The sequence below is a fragment of the Salmo salar genome, chromosome 01 (assembly GCF_965601325.2).
Source record: "Salmo salar chromosome 01, fSalSal1, whole genome shotgun sequence".
Classification (NCBI taxonomy): domain Eukaryota; kingdom Metazoa; phylum Chordata; class Actinopteri; order Salmoniformes; family Salmonidae; genus Salmo; species Salmo salar.
This window is the reverse complement of record NC_138291.1, coordinates 135,727,889-135,746,933: the sequence shown is the minus strand read 5'-3', so window position 1 is coordinate 135,746,933 and position 19,045 is coordinate 135,727,889. Positions and strand designations below refer to the sequence as shown.

Here is a 19,045-nt window from a genome sequence, read left to right as displayed (position 1 = left end):
ACCGTGCAGCACGGGAGTGGCAGCATCATGTTGTGGGGGTGCTTTCCATTCATGCTTTGAGACCAGAATTGGGTAGGCTTAGTCTGACTTGTCCAGATATGACCTATCCTTCCTGCCATTGGTAATAGAACATTGACTGTATGTGATCACAGAAACATGTATGTAGCCAGCACATGGAGACTTGCAAGATGTTCAGACTATCTGTAAATGGAGAGACCTGGCACTCGGCATTAATGTTACTGGATGCAACTTTTACTTGTAATGTATTTTTTTTATTATTGAATTGCATGGTATCAGTCAATATGGGGAGGGAGAAACCCTGTGTAGCACCAGGATTAGGGAACTGCTGTTGTGTACGGGACACCATACAGGAAGGTATGACCTTTGCCAAGGTAGCCCCATTACCACCAGACAAAATGAAGATATGCGCAGTATCTGTATCAGCTTGGAATGGAAGGTGGACATTGTTATATTAGCATAAAATTCTATGGATTCTATGGTATTATGTAAAGGGTTGTTTATTCTACATGGACCTGTGACTACATTTGAAAGTTATCAAAACACTTAGTTTAAAATATCTACATATATTCAGCAATTGCATTCTTCTTATGCTACTCTGTAGGCTACTTACCTACTCAAAGCGTCCTCTGGCATCTCACCATACATCTGCCTGTAGTTCTTGAACTCAACCTGCAGGAGATTTGCTTGTTGTGATTGAGTGGTGGGAAACAGCTTCGGGCAAGGTTCTGACAGATGGGTGTATCTCGGTAGCGAGGACACGCCCAAGAAACACCCACATCAAACTACAACCCCAAGCCAACTCACTTTTGGCTTCTGTCATGGCCTGCCAGCATTTCTTGAGGAGCAAGCCAAAAAAGGAGTCCAAATCAGCCGGTGCAGTTCCTCTTTAATGGCGCGTTATGCGGAAACCGCTCCCCCATTTCCTGGTTGTTAAAATTCGAATAGTTTACCTTATTTCAGTTTGTGACAAAACAAGCAAGGTGTAGTTTAGAGAATTATTGCATCATCTAAACATCCGTGAAATATATTTTCAATAACCAAAAATATTGTATTTTCAGCTGTTTTTGTAGCTGGTGTACAAAACCGAAAGTAAAATATGCAAAAGCAAAACTTAAAATCGGGACGCACAGAAATATCCTACATAGAAAAGGTCTACTGCTTCTTAGACTTGCTTTCATTGAGAATGACAGATCTAGAACTCACATTTCTATGGGTATTTTGGTCGGGTCGCCCAAAAAGTTACATATTGTAAAATGTGTTCGCATATAAAAATGAGTTTTTACTGTAATTCTGTAACCAAACTGCACAGTTCATCCAGTAAATGTGTTTTGTGAAATTCTGTGTAAATTGTTATAAGTAGTCCTTGTTAAAATCGGAGTCTATACATAATTCCATTACTGTGGAATTGCCCTTCCCCATAGTCGAATGAGCTGTCTCTACATTCAGGTTGGAAGTTTTTGCAAATCATTGCTAACTAACATTAGCTCAATGACAGACTTCCAGTCATTGCGCTAGCAGTAGTTCTTAATTGCACTAACGCCAGTTAGCAACTTCCTTCAAACTGCACACATGATATATAGATAGATATATAGATATATATATATCTATCTCCACGAGTTAATCTGGCTCTGGGGAAGTAGATAAAGGGCTTCATTGGCAAATCCCAAAGTATCCCTTTAAAGACAAACTTTACTAAGCATCTTGAGCTAGTGTCAGAACTAGTTAAGTTCTGCCCTGAGAGGCATGGTATGCATCCCCACATTCAGCCAGGGTAAAATGCTGTTTCATAAAGAAAGTACAAATATTTCCCATTTATTTATTTATTTATTTATTTATTATTTATTTTTTCACGCCGCCGCCTCGCTATTAAATCTAGTTAAGGAGCAAATCGAAGGCTGTGCAGCCTGAATGGAAAATGTTTTATGTGAACAGCAGTAGAGCTGACTCCATTTAGTCGACTGGTCGATTGTTTGGTCAATAGGCTGTTGGTCGACCGAGTTTTTATTAGTCTAGCAGTCGCATTCCTTTTTTTTCATGGCGCACAAGACACCTGTCTGATTCGCCCGTCTGTGGTCTAATCCATTGTGGAGACCACGAGGATGGCACAGTCCATCACTCTAAGACGTGTGGTGCTGAAATTGCATATGGTTATATTATGTAAAAATAATGGTGCAACACAAATATATTTTATAACGAATGTGCTTTCTCCCGCGATGGATACGGTCGCCGTCCACAGCTCTGAAACAAAATCTTCAGTGCGTCTCCCTATGTTGCTATGTCCATAATAGCATAGTGGGATTGAGAACAATGCGGCGGAGGCAGCGGCAGCAGCAGCTGAGACGAGGACACAGCCATTGTCTTAGCCTAATTGTCCACGAAAATTGAGGAGAGGAAACCCCAACTTAATTAGGTCTATAATCAATAGCCTAACTGTTAAATGTGCCTGGCTTTCTAAATCATCCATATACATCTACAGAAATAAGACAGATCTTGATTCTGTTGCCTGTTTGAGTGTTTGTTTAATAGCCTACTTATTCCGTGAGCACCAAACCTCATGCAATGGCCAAATGTCAGATATAGCAATTTCACAGATTCAGTTGTTTTTAATCTTTGCTATGCTGTAATAAAGGCTTTTTTTTTTTTTTTTTAACAGACTGGTATTACTTTGAATTTATTTAGTGTTCCAAACAGGCAGAACATTTTTATTGTAATCTAACAGCACCTGTTTGTCACACATAATATGCACGCAGCTCTTGCTCCTATACCCTCCATTTTCTTGATGTCCTTATTGTTATTACAATTATTATTATGATCATAATAATAATGTAATTATCATTAGTACCCTTGTATAACCACCATTGCGCTGTAGGCCTAAGAGCGCATCCTGTTTAGTCTTAATATTGTAACTTACTTAGGCCTATATTTCAATATACAGGCTACTGTATCAATTATTCGTTCATGCCATCACACAGCGTAAGAGGCATTCATGTTTTGAAATCAAGCATTTTAGGTTTAAAATTAAATAACAAGAACTTTTAATTAGCCTAAACAATAAATAGACCACAATTCACGAATGCATGCAACTTTTTTTAGTCTGCTGTAATAAAGGCTTTATACATCTTATTTTGTTAAAACAGATTCTCTGGAACACTTATTTAGTGTGTACACTGTTCTAAATGGTCAGAAAAAGTAATCTAACAATCTAACAGCAACACATACTACTCATGTAACGCTTGCTCCTATACCCTCCTTATCTCCAGTAGCTTCCACAACTAAGTCAGTCTTCCACAGATCGGAGTTCCCCTTTCCCTTCTGAGCAACCGATAAACATTAGCCTGTTTTTAGTTTTTTTCACGCCCTCCACATCCGTTTTGCTGTCACGTGTTACTGTGTTCGTAGTTTGTTATAATCAATTTATTGACGTGATTATGATAGACTATTGGTCACATTCATGCGACGCTTACATGTTTCGGGTAAGGAGAACAAGGGTTGAGGGGAATAGGGAATGTTTTTCCTAAGCAAATTTAGGGATTTCGGGAGGAGAACTTTTCAGTCAAACAAGTAAGAAACACTTTCTGTGCTGTGGTGCCTTTATCATGCAGTAGGGACGAGAGCAAGAACGTGCGTCAGTCACACAGGCACTCGCTGTCCTTTTTCTATTTTTAACACAGTGTGACCATTGGGTCATTTGAGTCATTTTGTGTCTTAATTATTTAATCAAACTGTGTGCTTAAAGCATCAGCCAAGCTCAGTGCATATATAGAGGATTTTATTCGAACATAAAGAGTGTGTCTGTCTATATATGGAAAAATGTGTTTTAAACAGTTCGACCTGTCGATAAAACGGGGACGACTCTCGGTCGACCAAGATTTTTTTGCTGTTGTTGGGGACTGCCCTAGACAGCAGTGTATTACTGGCTGGCCACGTCAAGCCCAAACTATAGTGGAGACCCATAAAGCCCACTAGTGGCTGCCCAGGATAATGTTACTTGTGATATACGCCACATAGTGTGATATTTCAGGGGTTGTACTATTTTGTGCAAGTTTCCGGCAACCATGATGCCTGCATTCTTCAGAGCCTGCTTCATGGGACACTGACTACTTTATTACTGTGAAACACTTCAGCTGTAGATTTTATACTGGGCAAATTCTAAAGTATCCTAGGATAATCTCACAAACAGTCTCTCTGTCTCTCACGCTCTGTTTTTTCTCTGTCTCTTTCAGCCCAGTGTTCTGATAGTGAGCTACGTCGAGTCAGTGAAGGCAGCAGCCCAGTTTGGCTTCTATCAGCAGGCCGAATGGAAGCCGGACGATTCCATGATAGCAGTGGCGGTGAGTAATGCAACTTCTCTCATCTTAGTAATAGTCTCCTCCCCTCTCTCTTGCTCACACGTCCCTTTTGCCGGCCTCCATCATTTGTGTTGTGTGTGTGTGTGTGTGGGGTTTGGCCCCCAACGAAGGGTTCATTGGGTTCAGTTGGGTCATTAGTGTGTGTTCACATCCCTTCAACCCAAACGCCCGCTCACTTCCCCTGCAGTGAAATTCCAGGGGGAATTTCAGCTCCACCGCGCCAAGTCCACTTAGAACCTTTTCACACTGCTGAGATGATCTGTGCTTTACGTGTTCGCCACAGTTGCTGTAACCGTGCTGGAAACGATCATGTGAAAAAGAAAATATCTGAGCCAGTACAGCAGGATAGTGTAGAAAGGGTAAAACTGAGAGAGTGAGGCTCAGACCTTCAGTCAGTCCTGCTTGTGAGCCCATCTCCCTAGCCTTGAGACTGCCTGTCTGAACAGAGCTGCCTATAGGCCTACTATAGCGTCAGTGGCGATAACAATCATTGCCTATTGCTCAGAGAGGGTTGCAAGTCACAACAGTGTTGTTATTGCCTAGCCAGGCTCTGACCTTCTGCCTGCAGGCGCAACTAACAGCTTGTGTGCCATATTAGCTAGTAGCTATAGTAGGTGGGGATTAAAGGATCCAGAAACTGCAGCTATTCTGAGAGGCTGTGGAGACGCACACACAGAGTGTGTAGGATAGGATTCCAGCTGTTTTCATGTAAACCTTCTCTCTGACTCTGTCCCCTATGTGTTTCATATCATTATGATGACTGAAGCTCTGGATTTATTTGGCAGTTCTAACAGAGCAGAATAGTGAACCAAGTGGCTGGCCCGGTGCAAATGGGAGCCCAGTTCAGGTCATTCTGTTCTTCCTATTGGCTCTGGCCTGTCAAGCTGACCTTCCTACTGGGGCATGTATTTGTATATGCCCGGTTCAGACGAGGGCAGTGGCAGACACACAGGAAGGTACTGCAGTCAAGGGTCACAAGGCCTATTAGGCCATTACTCATAAAGGTCTTTTTAATGTGGTTAAGTCTAATCTTGTCTCCCTCAACGCTGCCAGGATGAGAGCAAACTTTTTGTTTTGGTTCTTTTTTTGTCCCTGAGGCATGTTTGCATATTTGTTTGATTTTAGGATGGATTACTGTGAATATTTACAATTATCGGCCAAACATGGTTTTGAAATTGTATTAAGATTTTAAAGCGAAAATAAGTAACAAATTGCCTGTAAGGATCACTCTCCAAAATCCCCCCCCCCCCCCTTAGATAATTAGATAACCACGACTAATGTTATGTTTATATATATATATTTTGTTCTTTGCATATTACATTTTCGGACCTCATTAAAGTCTTTCAAAGCTAAGTTTGTAATCATAAGGCTTGAACAAGAATTCGGTTCTTATTAATTTAGTCAGCTGAACTTCTTACCAATTTACTTTTAGTTCTACTGCTGAAAACTCACATCTTGGTTATTGAGGGAAACCGGTCATAGCGCAGAACACTCATGGTGCAGATCTAGGTGTGCTGCTCACCGGGGTGGTTTATTCTGTCCCTTTGTTTCCATTGTTGCTCAGCTTCTAGTTCCATCACAGCTACGTTATTTACTTTGTAGTAGGTAAGCCTAGACACTGTCGCTGAATGAATGACCTTAACAGAACGGAATGTCCTTGTTTCCTATGAAACATTTTAAAAGATATGTTACGTAAGGATAAAAATACTTAATACATCTGTTCTAATACCAATGTGAGAACCTTTTTATGTTGTCCTCACTCAGTCTAGGACATACTCCAGAGACCCGGACTGTGACTGCTGTTGTTTTTGTATGCCAGTGACACCGGCTGACCCTGGTCGATCTGTTGATCGGCACAGCGGCTTTAAGAAAGGAACTGGAGCTCTGAGTTTCCGTTCAGGCTGTCGCAAGGCAACGGGCGTCTGGAGTTTCACAAGTGGCGCGTACATTTCAGGTCGGCATGGGGGACCTGCGTTGGTACATGTCACTCACACAGTCACAACAAAACTGCCAGGGAGGGGGGGTTTGGAGGAATGTTCTTGGCCTTGCCCCTGCTCAGTCTGCCTTTGCATCCCAAATGGCACTCTACTCCCTATCTAGTGCACTACTTTTGACCTAAGCCCGGGCTCTGGTCAAAAGGAGTGCACTATGTAGGGAATAGAGTGCCATTTAGGGCTTTTAGGACACAGCCTGTCTGCTTGCTATCTTGTTTACTTACCCCTTGCTCTGAGACGACGACTACCACATGGTCAGTTATTGAGATGTTTTTATTTGTGATGGAATATTAGTTACACAGCATCCTAATTGCAGCTAATCCTCTAAATCCCCAGTGTGACCGCAAATGTGTGTGTTACTGGCTGGAGCTTAGTTACACCAAGACGGTCTGGCCAGAACTAACTTCCACTCTAACATAATTGCCTCAGACAGATGGTTTCAATTCAGGCAGAAATGAAAGATGGAAGTAGCTGATGTGGTTGAATTCCTTCTGACGTTTGATTTCTGACTGCAGTGACTTTTGGCCTTGCATTGAGTAAGTGAAAGAAGTCGCGAGTAGACTCAAGTCCCCACCTAAACTCTGGTGCTGAGCTACAGGGCTGCATTCTTGGAGACAGGAGTGTGTATGAAAGCACACAGGCAGTATACTCAAGTCCCCACTTGACCCTCTGGTCATGGGCTGGGGGCTTAAAGACAGGAGTGTGTGTGAAGCTATGAAGCTTTTAGGTAACTGACCCAGTCCCCCTCTGTTGCTATTTTTAACCTCTGCATCTGCTCCTTCTGTTGTGTTTGGCTCGTTGGGCCTGATGGTTTTCGCACATTCATAGCGTTCATCGATGAGGGATTTGGCTCTTGTGGAAGTTGAAACGGACAGTCCTGGCCAGGAGGACATGTTAGAGGCTCTCTCGTAAAAGCCTCCACCTTCCTGGTAGTGAAAATATTTATACGCTCCGACTGAACATTCCGTTTCAGTTTGGATGAGAGAAAGTTTCCTTGGGTTGGCTTGGCGTTGGTTTCACCTGACTCTCCTGTCTGTATATTGTGAGTCCATGACCCTGAATCACACTCTGTTGCAGATGCATTCACAATATCTTGTCTTCAAGGTTGGACATTGTTTTGGGACAAACAGACCATCGCTGAACCTTTGTTTGAGTCAAGTGAGTAAGGCGTGATGACCGAAGCTTTGAGACCAGTGAGGCATGAATACTCCAAGCCAAAGGTTATAAAAATACACAGATCCCTGTACATCATAAAATAGATTTTAATGCAGTCTTTATCTACCTAAAATTTCACTCAGAACTTTCAGTGAAAAAGTTCGGACTCCTCCTCCAGAGAATAAACGTCTGCTGAACTGAAGTAAAGTCTTCATGCTCAAGTAATCTCTTTAGTCGCTGTCGATTACTTGCTTTAATACAGTGGATATATTTGATGATCCTTGATTTTCCTCGGCGCGTTTCTGCTTTCTTGACAGCTGATTTATTTTCCTCATGGTCGTGACCTTGCAAATCTTATTCCCCCTCCCCCAACCCTGAGGTAAAGTTCAGGATGAAAACATCCAAAGAGGTGTGTTTTTCAAGCTGAAAAAATCCTCTTGCAGAAAGAATACAGGCCAATTGTTTTTAAATCAGCTCTCTTGCTGTTTCCTCTCTCTCACTGTCTTATCTAGAGTAACTAGGCCAATATGAGCCAACTCGAAGCTCTGTTACATAATGAATTCTCAATTTGTTTTTCGACTGTCTCTTGTATTAATTAATTCAGCACACAAAAGAAGCTGACTCAAACAGATACCGCCAATGCAGTCACTATATCCTAATTGTGTGCAAACTTCTACTTTTTCCTTCAAGCTGTTTTGAGAGTGAAGACCGAGCTGGCTGGCTGAGCTTTAAAGTACATTTTTTGAAATGTATTTTTTATCTGTAACATGAGAGATAAAAACAGCTGACTTGAGATGTTTTGTCTGAAAACCCTGTGCCATTTACATTCCAGGCGCACAGAGCATGAGATGGCTGGTCATAACCCCTTATCTCCCACACTCTCTCTCTCCCACCCTTCTTCTCTACTCTCCCACTCTCTCCCCCAGGCTTTCCCACCCTCGCCCAGATACACCTTCCCTAGTCAGTCTCAGAGGTAAAAATGTGCTTAAAAAGTCACGTAAGTTGTATGGACTCACTCTGTGTAGTAATAGTCTGAATGTTTTTTTTCTACAACTACCTCGTCTCTGTACCCCACACATTCAATTATTTGTAAGGTCCCTCAGTCGAGCAGTGAATTTTAAACACCGATTCATCCACAAGGAGGTTTTCCAATGCCTCGCAAAGAGGGGCACTTATTGGTAGATAAGAAAAAAATAAGTGGACATTTTGATATCTACTTGAGCATGGTGAAGTCATTAATTACACTTTGGGTGGTGTAGCAATACGCCCAGTCACTACAAAGATACAGGTGTCCTTCCTAACTCAGTTCCCGTAGAGGAAGGAAACCACTCAGGGATTTCACCATGAGGCCATGGGTGACTTTAAAACAGTTAAGGAGTTCCATGGCTGTGACGGGAGAAAAATTGAGGATGGATCAATAACATGGTAGATACGCCACACGACTAACCTAATTGAGTGACAGTGAAAAGAAGGAAGTCTCTACAGGAAAAAAAGGTAATACTGCAAAATGTTGCAAGGAAATTAACTTTTTGTTCAAAGCGTTATGCTTGGGGCAAATCCAAAACAACACATCACTGAGTACTACTCTTCATAGCATAGTGGTGGCTGCATCATGTTATGGATATGCTTGTCATCAGCAAGGACTAAAAATAAAAAAAATTGAATAAAGCACAAGGCCAAATCTACACTGGAGTTGCTTACCAAGACATTGAATGTTCCTAAATTGACTAGTTAGTTTTGACTTAAATCAGCTTGAACATTTATGGCCAGACTTGAGATTTTTTTTTAAAGAATAATATATATGGTATATTGTATAATCCAGGTGTGCAAAGCTCTTAGACTTATCCAGAAACACTCACTGCTGCAATTGCCGCCAAAGGTGCTTTTAGATAGTATTGACTCAGGGGTGTCAATACTTTATGTAAATTGTTTTTTCTGTATTTCATTTTCAATAAATGTACTAACATTTCTAAAAACATGTTTTCATTGTCATTATGGGGTATTGTGTGTAGATGGATGTGTGAGAACCCAAATCTATTTCATCCATTTTGAATTCAGGCTGAATAAGTCAAGGGGTATGAATAGTTTCTGAAAGCACTGTAAACCCCTGCTTTTCTGGCCATATCGACAAATTCTCCGGACTAGGAACCTTGGTCTTACCTGGGTCTTTTTAGGGAAATGGAAAAGGGAAATAGAAAGTCAGTTGCACAACTGAATGTATTCAAATGAAATGTGTCTTCCGCATTTAACCCAGCCTTGGTCAACGTCCACGTCGTCGGCGCCCGGGGAGCAGTTGTCGTGATGGTTAACTGCCTTGCTCAAGGGCAGAACGGCAACATTTTTCACCTTGCACACTCAGGGATTTAAACAAGCAACCTTCCGGTTATTGTCCCAATGCTCTAACCGCTTGGCTACCTACCTAATCATCACCGCTTGTCTGGCTATTCGTCTAACTATAACGCCCGGTTAAAGTACAGCCATGGTCTGTCTTTTTACCCTGAGGAGTGTTTTTCTCAGAGAAGGGCTGGAAGTAAAACTCCAACTGAACTCCCTGCCCCCCTTGGTTATGGAGTGTTGAGACTCAGGGACGCATAGCCCTGCTGGAAACCCCAAATTGGAGGAGAGCAGACCAAAGCTCCCAGGAGGAACAGCTGTATTCCATATGTGTTTGTACCATGATTCCGGCTGGGTAAACGTAATCGCACCAGACCCAGGCAAAGTTTATCTTTAGGAGAGGGAGAAAGGAAAAAGAAAGCTGTGTGGAGAGAGGGGGAGGAGTTGTTGTCGCCATTTCATCATTTTCTGTGTTTTCTTTTTCCTTTTTCTGTGTTCAGTGTGCTTCTGTTAATCTGTTAATCTTAACTGTCTGACCACAATTTGGCTCATAAAACAGGATTTTGAAGTAGACCGGTAGAGATGCTTAAAGTTGCAGCACCAATGTTATTTCATTCACGAAATAGTAGTCGCACACTATATGCTGGGTAGACCATTACTTTATTAGGTTTAGGCCCTAACGACTGAAATGTTGAGATTATACATATATAGTGTGCTTCCTCCTTTTTATACAGTTTAGTACTCTCCGTTAGTCAACACTTTAACAAACATCTTTCGGTGTGCGTCAGCTCATGGGGGTGTGGTGTGGTGTATGTCCAATATACCACGGCTAAGGGCTGTTCTTATTAGAGGTTGACCGATTTATGATTTTTCAACGCCGATACCGATTTATTGGAGGACCGAAAAAAGCCGACACCGAATAATCGGCTGTTTTTATATATATATATATATATATAGATATGTAGATATAGATAGATAGATAGATGATGGATAATTGCAACAATACTGAATGAACACTTTTATTTTAACTTAATATAATACATAAATAAATCAATTTAGAGAAGTGACAATTTCCCTAGTTAAAAGAAATTCATGTTAGCAGGCAATATTAACTAAATATGCAGGTATAAAAAATAAAAACTTGTGTATTGATTTTAAGAAAGGCATTGATGTTTATGGTTAGGTACACATTGGTGCAACGACTGTGCTTTTTTTGCAAATGCGCTTGTTAAATCATCACCGTTTGGCGAAGTAGGCTGTGATTCGATGATAAATGAACAAGCACCGCATTGATTATATGCAACGCAGGACAAGCTAGATAAACTAGTAATATCATCAACCATGTGTAGTTAACTAGTGATTATGTTAAGATTGATAGTTTTTTTTATAAGATAAGTTTAATGCTAGCTAGCAACTTACGCGAGTGCAGCAAGGAGCCAAGGTAACAGGTGGTCAGCCTGCCACGCAGTCTACTCGTGGAGTGCAATGTAATCGGCCATAAATGCAGATTACCGATTGTTATGAGAACTTGAAATCGGCCCAAATTAATCGGCCTTGCCGATTAATCAGTCGACCTCTAGTTCTTACGCACGACGCAAAGCGGAGTGCCTGGATACAGCCCTTAGCCGTGGTATACTGGCCATATTCCACGACCCCCAAGGTGCCTTATTGCTATTGTAAACTGTGTACCAATGTAATTAGAGCAGTAAAAATACATGTTTTGTCATACCCATGGTATACGGTCTGATATACCACGGCTGTCAGCCAAATTAGCATGCAGGACTCGAACCACACAGTTTCTAATCAACATTAGAGAATAGACTACAGAGATGAGAATTGACAACATTCTGATTCTAGAGTTCTGCTGTGATCTGTATAAATATGTCACTGTTAAGTGACGTACTAATTAGCCTGCTGTCACTATCTTTGAGGAGGGGGGGAAATGCAATAATAGGATGTTTTTTTTATTTTTTATATTTTATTTTTGCATTTTCCAATTAAGAACATTCAAAACAAAAGTGAAAATATGTTAGACAACAAAGGACAAAGTGACGGTAACAGATGAGCGTAATAAAAAATAAAAATTATATATACGGGCATACATAATACATAAAAAACATACATGATACATAAATCATAATAAAATAAATATTAATAATAATAATGAGACATTGATTCATATGGTCACCTGCTGTAAGCTACATATTATACATTACGTGTGAAACATTATATAAGAATTATATAGAGATTCAATCAATGTGGTGTGGGGGGAGATTCTCCATATAGTCAATAAAAGGTTGCCAAATTCTGTAAAATGTCTTTAACTTATTCCTCAAGCAGTAAGTGATTTTCTCCAGTGGGATACAACTATTAACTTCCGATAGCCACATTGCCACTGGTAGGGGGAATCCGATTTCCATTTCAAGGCAATACATTTCTTGGCAATCGCTAGCAATATTTCTGTTAGCTTTATAGTATGACTTTGCCTAAGATTGGTGTTTAGTATAGTTACCCAGTAGGCAGACCTCGGGGTCTAAAGGGAATGCAACCCCGTGGATTGAGGATATGGTATCGCATACCCCCTGCCAGAAACCATGTAGTTTTGAACACTGCCAAGTGGAATGGAGGAATGTTCCTTCATCTGAGCCACATCTAAAACATAGGGAGGAGATATCAGGGTTGAACTTGTGCAGTCTAGATGGGGTGATATAGAGCTGATGGAGGAAATTAAACTGGATCAATCTGTATCTGGAGTTCAATGTGGATGTAACACCATCCCTGCATAGGTCACTCCATAGGCCCTCATCAAGATCAATACCCAGATCTTTTTCCCATCTAAGTCGGGGTTTATCTAGCTCAGGCAGTGTTAGTACTGACATTAGAGCATCGTAAACACGGGAAATGGTCTTGAGTAGTGGTTGGTCTGCATGGCAGAATTGTTCAATAGGTGACATCTTAGGTAGGTTCCATTGTCCCTTAAGAGTCACCCTAATAAAGTCTCGTAGTTGTAGGTAGCTAAATAAGTCCCTGTTAGACAAGTGGTATTTCTGTTTCAGCTGTTCAAAAGACATAAGAACTCCCTCCTCATAACAGTGTTCCAGAAGAGTGATCCCCCTTATCAGACCATGGTCTAAAGTTACTATTCTGGAAAAACATAGGGATCAATCTATTGTTCCATAAAGGGGTTTTAGGGGAGAGAAATCCCCCTCGTCCGAACAGCTCATGCAGTTTACACCATGCCAGGACAGAATGTATGATTAAAGGGTTGTCTGTGATGGTTTTTATAGATTTTCTGTCCCATTTGTAAAACAATTCTGCCCCCGTGTCATCATTCATCTCAAGCTTTTCAATGTTCAACCATGAGGGGGAGGGACCATTGTCAAACCTCTGAGCCAGAAACCTAGACTGAGCAGCCCAGTAGTACATTCTAAAATTGGGGAGGTTTAAGCCCCCTTGACCGTAATCCAGGGTCAGTTTGTCCAGGCTAACCCTCGGGGTTTTGCCATGCCAGATAAACCGTCTGGTCAGCTTGTCAAGAGAGGAAAAGAATGCTGCGGGCACAGGGATAGGGAGAGATTGAAACAAATATAGAAATCTGGGCAGGATATTCATTTTAATCACATTGATTCTACCCAGTAGGGTGAGAGGTAAGTCCATCCACCTACACAGGTCACCCTCCACCTTCTGCAACAAGCCGGCCAGATTGAGTTTATAGAGGTTGTTCAGGTTACCATCCACCATTATGCCCAAATATGTGAAGCCCAGAGGCGACCATCGAAAAGGAAACTTGTGCTTGATGGTATGATGGTCAAAGACAGACAGCGGTAAGATTTCGCTTTTATCGAAGTTAACCTTATATCCAGAGAAAGAGCTATAACACTGTAGTAGGATCTGCAAGTGAGAGAGGGAGTGTTCTGGGTTTGTTAGAAATAAGATAAGGTCGTCCGCAAAGAGTGATAGTTTATGGGTATGGGGGCCCACCTCAAAGCCATGTATGTCAGGGCACGATCTAATAGCCTCAGCCAACGGTTCGATGGCGAGGGCAAAGAGGTGGGGGCTAATTGGGCAACCTTGTCTGTTCCCCCTATAGAGAGGGAAAGAGGAGGAAGTAATCCCATTGGTAGCAATCCTAGCTTTAGGAGATTTGTAGAGAGATTTTATCAAATTTACAAAAACGGTACCTAAACCAAACTTTTCCAAGACGCGAAAGAGGTATGGCCATTCAACCCTATCAAAGGCCTTTTCAGCGTCGAGGGAGACTGCGACACTAGGTATTTTGTTTTTGTTAGCAAGGTGAATTATATCAAAGAACATTCTGAGATTATTGGAGGACAGTCTATTAATTATGAAGCCAGTCTGATCTGGGTTGACCAACAGGGGAAGACATGACTCCAGTCTCTTAGATAGCATCTTGGTGACCAGTTTACAATCTGTGTTAAGGAGAGAGATTGGTCTATAGGAGGCGCACTTTAGCGGGTTTTCCCCTTTCTTGTGGATTACAGTAATCACTGCTTGAGAGAAAGACTCTGGAAAGCAGTTGTCTTCCCCGGCTTTTTTAAGTACCTCCATGAGGTAGGGGACCAACAGCTCCCTAAATTCTTTATAGCACTCTGGAGGGAAGCCATCCTCCCCAGGAGATTTATTAGAAGGTAAGGATTTAATGGCTTCCACCAATTCAGGAACAGAGAAGTTTTCACTCAGGCGCTCTCTGTCTTCCTCTGACAGGCATGGGAGGTTGAGAGAGGAGAGAAAGGAGTCGATCTCCGACAGATCATCGCTTGATTGGGAAGTGTAGAGGTCTTCATAGTATTTCTTAAAGGTATTATTAATTTCGGTAGGGTTGAAAGATATCTCATTAGTAAGGGTTTCTATAGCATTAATTGTCCTCTTACTTTCCTCTGCTTTCAGTTGCCATGCCAGTACTTTGTGAGCTTTCTCTCCAAGCTCGTAATAACGCTGTTTTGATTTAGTGATGGCCCTCTCAGCTTGATATGTGTTCAGAATATTATATTTCAGTTTTTTATTTACCAAAAGCCTATATAGATCTTTAGTCGGGCCTCTTTGGTAGGTTTTCTCCAGCTCAGAGATTTCAGATTCAAGGACATTCAGTTCCGCACCGTATTTTCTCTTCAACCCTTTAGTATAGGAAATGATCTGTCCCCTCAGATAGGCTTTCAATGTGTCCCAAAGAATGAAACTGTCAGGAGCGGAGGGTTTGTTTGTCAAAGTAAAAATATTGATCTGCTCTTTGATAAATGCACAAAATTCTGGTTGCTTTAGGAGTGTAGGATTTAGTCTCCATCTATATGCTCCGTTTACCTTGTTAGGAATGGAGATTGATAATACCAGAGGAGAATGGTCGCTAAGCAATCTGGGGAGATATCTAACACTCTATGAAACAGTTGGGTCGATAGTAAAAAGTTATCTATGCGTGTGTGTGTCTTGTGTGGGTGTGAATAAAAAGAGTAGTCCCTATCCTGTGGGTGCAACTGTCTCCAGATGTCTAGTAAATTAAGATCTTTCATGAATGACATGGTGAGCTTGGCGGCTTTGGTAAGAAGGGAGGGTTTATCCGAGGACCTATCAAGGACTGTATCTAAACAAAAATTTAGATCTCCTCCAACCAGTAGCCATCCTGGTGGTGCTTGAGCGACCTGAAGGAAGACATTCTGTATAAACATATGGTCATCGAAGTTAGGAGCATAAATATTCAGCAGGGTCCAAGACTCTGAAAACATATGCCCCTGCACCAAAACAAACCTGCCCGAGGGATCAGAGATGGTGTTGTTGACGCAGAAGGGGATATGTCTACTTATCAAAATTGCAGTTCCTCTTGCTTTGGAGTTAAAAGAGGACGCAAAAACTTGTCCTACCCATTCCCTCTTCAATTTCTTGTGTTTGCTGGCTGTAAGATGTGTTTCTTGTAGAAACACAATATCGGCCTTTAATTTCTTAAGGTATGTATAGACTCTTTTCCTTTTAATCGGGCTGTTAAGGCCTTTTACGTTGAATGTGACATATTTTAGTGGATTAAGCATAGGTTGGGTTTGAAATATGTAACCGAATGGAAATCTCTCATATGTAAATAGTCAGGAAATGTTTCAACTTTGGTTTGAACACAGAAGTGACCTATGTGCCTCTTTAGGAAGGAAACAACAATAAACATGGAAAAAAAGGGGGGAAAAAACCCACCCACCCCGATTGTCAGACTAAAACAACAATCCCAACAATCAAACATGAATACACTTGTAGAGATACGTTGCTGCTCGCTTTCCACCTTACTCTTACTAGCTAAACCTTGGCGTAAACTAAAACCTGCGAGCTCTCTAAATTGAAAACAAACGTTGTGAATAGGCATTTATGGCTGAATAATTACTGCCCACGGTAAGGGCTGCTTGAGTCTCTTTTCGGGAGAGGAGAAACATAAATGGGGGGGAAGCGGTGGGCCTAAACCCACTTATTGCTTCGTCCAGTGGATATTGACTAAACCAAAATATAGTCTCCTGTAAATGTAATAGAACTCACCCCGGGGAAAAACGGTTAGTTGAAAATGTACAAATCAATTATAGCGACCGGATAGCGGGGTAGACGGATCCGATATCAGCAGATCAGTCCAGATAAGAGAAAACAAACAGATTGGATCTTATCCCCCAGAGAGACCGTTTTTCAGTCGCTTTTCGGTTCTTTGAGAAAAGTGAATACTTCTCCCGGTGTGTTGAAGATATGGCATCGGCCTTTGTACTGAACTTTCATCCGCGCAGGGTGGATGAGGTAGCCGGTGATGTTCTTCTCCTTCAGTGCTTTGGCGGCAGGTCTGAACTGCTTGCGACGTCTGGCGAGATCGGCACTCATATCCGGGAAAAGGCTGACCCTCTTGCCATCGAAGGTGATGTCCCCTTTGGCTCTTGCGAGTTGCAGTATCTTCTCTCTGTCTTGGAAACGGAGGAACCTGACCAGAACGGCACGTGGGGGCTCCTCTGGCCGGGGTTTCGGCGCTGATGTTCTGTGGGCGCGTTCGATTTCCAGCGGCTTGGTGAAGTTGATTATGCCTAGGACATCCGGGATCCATTGAGTGAAGAAGCGGACCGGGTCACGGCCCTCGCTGTCCTCTTTCAATCCCACCACACGGATATTACTGCGTCTGCTCTGGTTCTCCATCTGGTCTACTTTGTTTTTGAGGTAGGCATTATCCTTCTGCAGTTCTATCAGAACCTGGTCATGTCGAGCGACGGTGTCCTCAACTGTGCTAATGCGCATCTCGGCCTCAGTCGTTCTCAGAAGGAGATCATTCATGGAGGATTTCAGGTCGTCGATGGAAGAATGGAGTTCAGCCGATTTCTTGTCAATTTTCATAGAAAGACCTTTGTTACCATCCTGAATTTCCCGGAGGAGAGTAGCCAGCATGTCTTGCGAGGCTGCCGAGAGCAATAGTCTGGAACCGTCGTCTGAGATATGAGGGCTAATGCTAAACTTGCTAGCTGTGGCGTTATCGTTGTCATGGGATTCAACGACGTTTTGGTCGTCCTTCTTGCCTCTCGGTCGGCGGTCCATGGCTCTTTGGGAAGGTAAGTATTTGACAATTTATCAGCCGATGTTAGAATATTGTTTCAACGTTGTTATTTAAGTAATAATAGGATACATTTCAAGAGCTCGGTTTGTCAACGTCTGTTCAGCTCCGCAGCATCACGTGTCTCCAATAGGAGGATGTTTGATATGCTCATTCTATATGCCATTTAGCAGAATGTTTATCCAAAGCAACTTAGTCATGCGTGCATTCACTCAAGTCCTGGGAATGGAACCCACTATCCTGGTGTTGCGAACACCATGCTCTACCAACTGAGCTACAGAGGACTCTGCTGTCTTCATGTCTCTCCAACAGTCAAGAGGTTCAGTTGGTTCCAATGCGCCGGCGTAGTTAATAAGTAGCTGAGGCTGTGCTAGTCCCGCATGTCCACTGTCAATGCCTATACATTTTAGTAGATCTGATCGTGTTATTTAATAAGGTTCAAAGAAAAGAAAGGCTGGTAGCTGCAGGTCTCTGTGAGATAGAAGCCCTGGAGACGAGTAGGTGGCCTTCCTCACAGCACACACAAACACACACCGAGCTCGCTGCCATCCAGGACTTCTATACCAAGCGGTTTCAGAAGAGTTCATTGTTAGTGTACACCTGGTGTTTACGAAACGTGCCAAATAAAATGTGACTTTGATTTGACGCACGCACCACATAATCACACAAACACGCATTGTTATCTACCCAGTGGGAGGAAGAACAACACCCCCTCTTTATGCTTTATTGAGGATCCTGTACCCACTTAGCAATTGCGGACTGCACCTTTTAGCCCATTGCATCGTGCCCTCGGCTGAGTCACAACACCAAGAAGGGTAGATGTTGCATGGCCTTTCAGTTCTGTTTTCTTAACAATGTAGCCTGTCAGCTTGATAAAATAACAAAACAGAAAGCAAGCCGTTTGCCAGATCCAGATATATTCTTTGTGGTAGGCTAGTTAAAGCTGCAATATAACTTCTTGGACTACCGACCAAATTCCCATAGAAATGTGTTTATAGATCTGTCATTCTCATTTGAAAGCAGGTCTAAGAAGTGGTAGTTATGTTATATGTGCACTATTTCTATGCTTCCCATTCTTAAGTTATGTTTTTGCATCTTTTGGTTTTGTACAATAGTTGAAAATACAATTTTGTTTTTGAAAATATACTGTATTTCACAGCGGTTTAGATGGTACAGTGATTCTCTACACTTGTTTTGTCACAAACTGAAATTACGCAAACTATTTGAATTTTAGCAACCAGGAAATGGTGGAGGCAGAGCAATTTCTCCATATTGCACCTTTAACAGTTGCTGCCAAAATACCATCGTTGTCTTGGTAGAATTATTATTATCTATGTTTAACATGCATTTCCAAGGTAGCTGTTTAGAGGCTAGCTACTATTGTAAAATATGTTAATTGTTTGAAGGGGGACCTTTGATGCTCAAGATTAGGATCATCACAGGTGCTGCTATCCATTTTTTTTGTATCTGTGTATTTGAAACATCAGCAGTATTCCTGTTTATAACAAGCTCAAGCTCTTTGATAGACGAGTTTATTGAGAGAGCTCATTTTGGCTCCCAATAAGCAGTAAGACTGACAGTTAAATAAATGAATGAACACATTGAACGTTCTTACAAGGTGCCAA

General features: G+C 41.9%; 1 protein-coding gene across 1 annotated transcript in view; it reads left to right on the top strand.

Moving 5' to 3' along the window:
• The window catches only part of LOC106561454 (guanine nucleotide exchange factor subunit RIC1), a 76,487-nt gene that overhangs the window by 23,080 nt on the left and 34,362 nt on the right, over window positions 1–19,045 (top strand). Inside the window, exon 2 of the mRNA XM_014125432.3 lies at window positions 4,245–4,352. Within this exon, the coding sequence (XP_013980907.3) occupies window positions 4,245–4,352 (108 nt within the window). The remainder of the gene's footprint in view (window positions 1–4,244; window positions 4,353–19,045) is intronic.